The sequence below is a fragment of the Podarcis raffonei genome, chromosome 6 (assembly GCF_027172205.1).
Source record: "Podarcis raffonei isolate rPodRaf1 chromosome 6, rPodRaf1.pri, whole genome shotgun sequence".
Taxonomy (NCBI): Eukaryota; Metazoa; Chordata; class Lepidosauria; order Squamata; family Lacertidae; genus Podarcis; species Podarcis raffonei.
Window position 1 is genome coordinate 20,207,317 of NC_070607.1, and position 6,144 is coordinate 20,213,460.

The 6,144-nt window shown below is 38.3% G+C and overlaps 1 protein-coding gene and 1 long non-coding RNA gene across 3 annotated transcripts in view; one reads left to right on the forward strand and one right to left on the reverse strand.

Annotated features, from left to right (window-relative positions):
• Window positions 1-4,706, forward strand: part of WDR47 (WD repeat domain 47) — a 35,776-nt gene extending 31,070 nt beyond the window's left edge. For both annotated transcript variants that reach the window (XM_053391538.1, XM_053391539.1), the window contains 4 exons: window positions 526-696; window positions 1,264-1,395; window positions 2,454-2,672; window positions 3,171-4,706. In XM_053391538.1, the coding sequence (XP_053247513.1) occupies window positions 526-696; window positions 1,264-1,395; window positions 2,454-2,672; window positions 3,171-3,313 (665 nt within the window). In that variant the 3' untranslated portion in view covers window positions 3,314-4,706. The remainder of the gene's footprint in view (window positions 1-525; window positions 697-1,263; window positions 1,396-2,453; window positions 2,673-3,170) is intronic.
• Window positions 1,430-3,290, reverse strand: LOC128415402 (uncharacterized). The gene is made up of 3 exons (XR_008330942.1): window positions 3,181-3,290; window positions 2,404-2,636; window positions 1,430-1,476 (listed from the first exon to the last, which is right to left on the reverse strand). It is a non-coding gene; the product is annotated as an uncharacterized LOC128415402 (long non-coding RNA).
• Window positions 4,707-6,144: the final 1,438 nt, after the last annotated feature.

The window sequence follows — 6,144 nt, forward strand, 5'->3', positions numbered from 1 at the left end:
GTAGTCTCTATGGGAGTATATTGTATTTAATTATGGGGTATCAGAGTTTTTACTGGGCTAACCAGGCTGAGATAGCTGGGATAGCAGGCTTGCTGGTTTCTGAATGTCTGATGTAGATTTTCAATTTCGTTGTTCTGTATGGGACATTGACAAGAAAGATTATCGTATCATAAGAAAACTTTTAAAAAAATTAAGAACCTTAGCTTAAAACTTTGGAAGATTTTTTTTGAATAAAAAACCAGACCAGTTGTAGTAGTATAAATGTAAACTATTGTACTGTTATATACTGTGCAATCTACGTACATGAAGGCAGTAATTCTGCAGTGCGGTACATTTCAACCCGATACCAGACTGGCACAATTTTTCTGTGTGTGGGATTGAGAGTTTTGTTTTTGCAAACAGTTTGGTTAGACTCAAACGTTGCTGTGTTTTAATATTAAGTAGTGTCCTGAATGGTTATAAAACTCCAAATTTTCTTTCTCTGTGTGTGTGATAATTGTTCACTCTGTTCTCCATCTATTTTAGGGCCAGATTTGGAATTCAGCATGCATGATGGAACCATTAGGGATCTAGCTTTTATGGAAGGTCCTGAAAGTGGTGGTGCCATTTTAATAAGCGCTGGAGCTGGGGACTGTAATATTTATACAACAGACTGCCAGCGAGGGCAAGGCCTCCATGCTTTGAGTGGTCATACTGGTACGTTTCTGGTCAAGCTTTGGTAGCCTTTGGTCTCAGTCAGTTTTACTAACAACAAACAGTGGGTGTTGCTGGATTAATGAACCATTTTAATAAAGTTTAAAATGTACCACATTGTACACTTTACTGTGTAAATTCACAAATTTTGGCAAAACTACCCTTGTTGCATGTAGAACTTGCCATTTCTCTTACTTGTATGACAAAAGTGCATTTTGCTGACAAACGTGCATTCCTGGTTAGTACAGTGGTACCTCGGGTTAAGTACTTAATTCGTTCCGGAGGTCCATTCTTAACCTGAAACTCTTCCTAACCTGAAGCACCACTTTAGCTAATGGGGCCTCCTGCTGCCGCTGCGCCGCCGGAGGACGATTTCTGTTCTCATCCAGAAGCAAAGTTCTTAACCCGAGGTACTATTTCTGGGTTAGCGGAGTCTGTAACCTGAAGCATATGTAACCTGAAGCATACGTAACCCGAGGTACCACCGTATATCAATAATTTAAATCATCAATGCAATAATATCAATATTTGTATTAATAATTAATACAAATCAAAATTCCTTATATGCAGGTCACATTTTAGCACTTTATACATGGAGTGGATGGATGATAGCGTCTGGCTCCCAAGACAAGACCGTACGATTCTGGGATCTCAGAGTACCTAGTTGTGTTCGCGTTGTTGGAACAACATTTCATGGAACTGGTAAGGTTACTGATGATGAAGCCAAGAAAAAATCCTTGCCATGGTTGGCCAGTAGAGTTGCTGTTTGGAAAATAGCAAGTTCTGTGCAAAAATATTTGGAAACAAATTCACATAAATTAACTTCTGTTCACAAGGTACAAGGGTCCATTTCAGTAATAGGACCCTGGATATAGAAAGCACTAACTCCTGGAGGTGTGGCTGTGCCACTTTTCAGCTTTAGGGGCCAGCTGTAAACCTTCCTTTTCCATCAGACTTTTTTGGTGTAGGGGAATGCCCTCTATAAAACTTTCACATATTATAATTTACTATGTTGCTGATTTAATTTTTTTAAACTATTGACTGCTTCATGTATTGTTGCAACCCACCCTATTGTCTTTGGATGAAGAGAGGGACATCTCTTCAGTGCAAAAGCTAGCAATCCTTCTAAAATTTATCTGATACCTTTTATCAGGAAAATAAAGGCAATGATTGCCAGTTTTTAAGGAGCCAAGGGTTAGGTCCATTTCCTGTCTCATACTGGTATTGAAGATTATTTTTTAACATACAGAAGAACTTGTTTGAAACATTAACCAGTGTTTGCTGTTAGTTAAAAGTACATTTACAGCAGATCTGCAAGGATAAACAACCATATCTGCCGTATTTATCTAAATTTAAATGACAGTACAAGTAAACAATTAAGTGATAGTACAGTTAAAAAGATTTATTAATATCATATCATATCATCTATGTACATGTGGTCCCCCCCCCGCCGCCAAGAAACAGGTATGGAAGGCCCTCCCCAAGGGACTTACAACCTATAATAAACATAGGGAAACGGAAGAAAAGGTAGGCATGCACAGGCAGGGGAAGAATAATGATTATCTCAATAGCACATGCTTTGGGCTTAGTTACATCTCCCCTGGTCCCTATGCTGAATTGTATCAGATGCCTGGAAATGCATCTATCTTTATTCTGATCTATATTTTATAAGGACTTCTTTAAAAAATCTTTATTGTAAACAACACACACATTATCTAGAGAAATGGTACTGATTTCATTTATGGGATTTCTCCTTGCAGGCAGTGCTGTGGCATCAGTAGCTGTAGATCCTAGTGGTCGTCTTCTAGCTACAGGCCAGGAGGATTCCAGCTGTATGCTGTATGATATTCGTGGAGGGCGAATGGTGCAGAGTTACCATCCTCATTCCAGTGATGTCCGTTCTGTCCGCTTTTCCCCTGGGGCTCATTACCTTCTCACGGGTTCTTATGATATGAAAATAAAAGTGACAGACTTGCAAGGTAATTTAACTGCTAAATCAGCAAAGAAACAACAGGGAGTTTTCATTTTTTTAAGACAATTTCATGGATTACCAGAAGGCAGTGAAAGAAATACCATGGGTAGCTGCTGCTTCAAACTTTACTACTTCTAGAAAGTATGAAGTGGGATTTGTGAGCAAGATCTGTTTGCCTCAGAGAGCTTCTGAAGCGCAAGGTGGTTGTTGCTATTGAGACCTGCAAGTTCTTTACACATTGGAATTATTCTGAATTACCTGGGAGTAAGCTCCCCTAAATTCAATAAACATGTATAGCCTTGTGCTGTAAAGGTAGAAATGTGGAAAGAAGAACAAATCATCTGTGCTGCTTCTTTCACTACCCCTTGGCAGCATATGAACCGACCTTAATGAGTTACTGAGTTATCAGGATGTGATGTAAAGTTGTAAATGCAATCAAGTGAAGTGAATGGTGATTCTGCAAAAAGTTCGAGTAAACAATAATGACTCTATTTCTTTTTTACAGGGGACCTTACCAAGCAGCTCCCAACTATGGTGGTAGGGGAGCATAAAGACAAAGTGATTCAGTGCAGATGGCATACACAAGATCTTTCCTTCTTGTCATCTTCTGCAGACAGAACTGTAAAACTCTGGACCTATAACGGCTAAAGAGTAGTTTTTAAGCCAACAGATAAAGCACACACATTTAAGACTATTGGAACATTAAATTAGGCATCAAAAAGAGCAGCATTTGATCAGGAAAGCATCTCATGGAGAAGAGATGTTTCCCTTCAGTTACCTGATTGCTAGGAGGTGTTGGTGTGTGATAGTATTATTGTTCAGTGCTTTCCATGTGATCTCATGCTGCTGTGACCTATCGTAGTCTTGTTGCCGAAGTCTGTTGAACAAGCTCTTGCAATGTCAGTGTGCACTCCAAAAGACTAATTATGTGTTTACAGTTTAGTGTTTATTGCATTCTCTGGTCTTTGCCTCTATGACTATTTTATTTTCTACAGGAATAAAAACTGATTCATAATTAACTCAAGTTCACACGAAATGTCTCTAGGTCCACACAAAATAGATTTTTTGAAAACAACAACTAGTTATGCTGTATTCTACACCGTTGCTTACATCACATCTTAACTAGTGGTCAAATTTGTTTTGCATCAAAATTTCATGTTTTGATTTTAGTATCTATATGAACTTGAAAGGTGGTTAGGTAGTGGCTGACTCTTGATCACAGTCCATTAGGTATAATATGTTGGTTTTTAACTGGGATTGTTTTGATTGGATGTTCTACACTCCTAAGCTTTAGGTGGGAAAAAAGCCTATTGGTTTGCTGAAGAGATGATAAAACTTTTGAATGCAACAAAATACCTCTTTGTAAGGTACCGTAGGAAAGAAAGCATGCAGTTGAATATGGTTGGTAACAGTAATTTTAATAACTACAGCCACGATCCCTCAAACCCTTGTGCACACATGGGAGAAAACTGTATGCAGCTAGAGATTTCTCTGAAGTTTCTATCAGAACTGATTGTATTGCTGAAGATTTTAATATATATGAAGCGGAGAAGTAGCTTGCTATTGTAACTCTGCAAATGACTATGATGAAGTCTTCAAAGCAACCTCTGGCTACACATGCTGTTTCTCCTGTGTGTGCATGTAGAGTACCATATTAAAGGCAACAGCATGGCTTGAAATGCTATGTCTGCATGATAATGTAAAAGTAAATGATTTCCCAGTTCAGAGGCTTATTTGATTTTTTTTAATTTCTTGCACTGTCTATATAATACAGAATTACAAATTTATTTCTAAATATCTTTAGAGTATTATGTTTTATGTATTGTTTATATTTTCATATTGTACAGTTATGCTTTTAAATTAAATTCTTGAATATTTAGGTTATTTATTTGAAGTACAGTTAAGATTTGGTTCTTATTAATAAATTATGTGCACTGTAGCAAGACCTTTTTAACTATCATAAAAAGTTGAGGTTACCATAGAAATGTATATGTGCTTTAAACTCAATAAAGACTTTGACACCTGATAGAGAAATGAGAAATTATTTTGGCATTTCTATTCTCAAAGATGTCATACACTAATTATTATACATTGCACTATGGATGCTGTTCTAAAACAAGGAATGGGACAAATTTAAAAATATTGCTCCTGATCTTAATTAAGTCTTTCAATTAGTCTTATACATGTGGCTACTCCTCTTCCAGGGCTTTCTAGATTGCCAACTCAATGGGTGTGCTTGGGTGGCTTTGCTTTAGGCAGGGAGGAAAATACCCACATATTCCAGAAGTCTTACGCCTATTTCAAAGTGGGCAAGGGCCATTCTGAAAGAACGAGAGAGGTGTTTATGGTGAGTTCCCGCGCCTTTTTCCCTAGAAAAATAGCAATATTCTTAACCGACAGTTTCTGCTTTTTTCTGCTTCTCTGAAAATCTGAACTTGTCCAATAATATTAATGTACAAATTACAACAACAGTTATAACCTACACACACAGGTAGTCAAGTCCTATGGGAGATATTGTATAGGTGTGTATAGAAAAAACATAGAAAACCCTATCAAAGGGAGGGATTTCCATTGTGCATCACCTAACCATACCCACCTTTGTGGATGGCGGGATCTATAATGCATGTGGATTGAAAGCAGCAAGTATGCATACATAATACCTTATTCAGATATATGGTTTCACACTTTCAACAGTAAGTGTGTATGCAGCTTAAGTCTCGGGGTACTTATCCTTCCAAGACAAAACAGATATTTGCATCAAGGCAGTAGGAGCATACCCTGGCAAAGGCATGCACCTCCCTGACAAAAAGACCATTAACAGGAGAATTCAGGAGCTGAACATAAACTTTTCTTCATCATTTAACATATATTTGCATGCTGCTGTTGTGACCCCACTTAGATCAGGCTGAAACTCTCCCAATCCACCAGTTGGAAAACCAGTGCATTACAGGATTACGGTACCTAAAATCTTGGCTGGTCTATCTCCTGTGGGTGTCACTGTTCTCCCTTTAAAAAGGTGCTCAGTTTTGGTGGACTATATAATAATCCAGTAAAACAAATCCCTGAAAACTCAACAAAAGACAACACAGATTAATAGAGAACGGTAGGTGCACATACTGTTCTGCAACTGTTCTGTAACGGACCTCTTTAAAAGTTTTACTATATTAAAGACAATACACTTTAAAAAACAAAAACAAAACCTACACAGCTTAAATGAAGCTTGAGGATGTTACAAAAGAGGGAAGTTAAACAAAATTTGCCATCAGTGGGTAAGGTAAAGGCAAAGGGACCCCTGACCATTAGGTCCAGTCGCGGCCGACTCTGGGGTTGCGGTGCTCATCTCGCTTTATTGGCCGGTGTACAGCTTCCGGGTCATGTGGCCAGCATGACTAAGCCGCTTCTGGCAAACCAGAGCAGTTTACCTTCCCGCTGGAGCGGTACCTATTTATCTACTTGCACATGATGTGCTTTCGAACTGA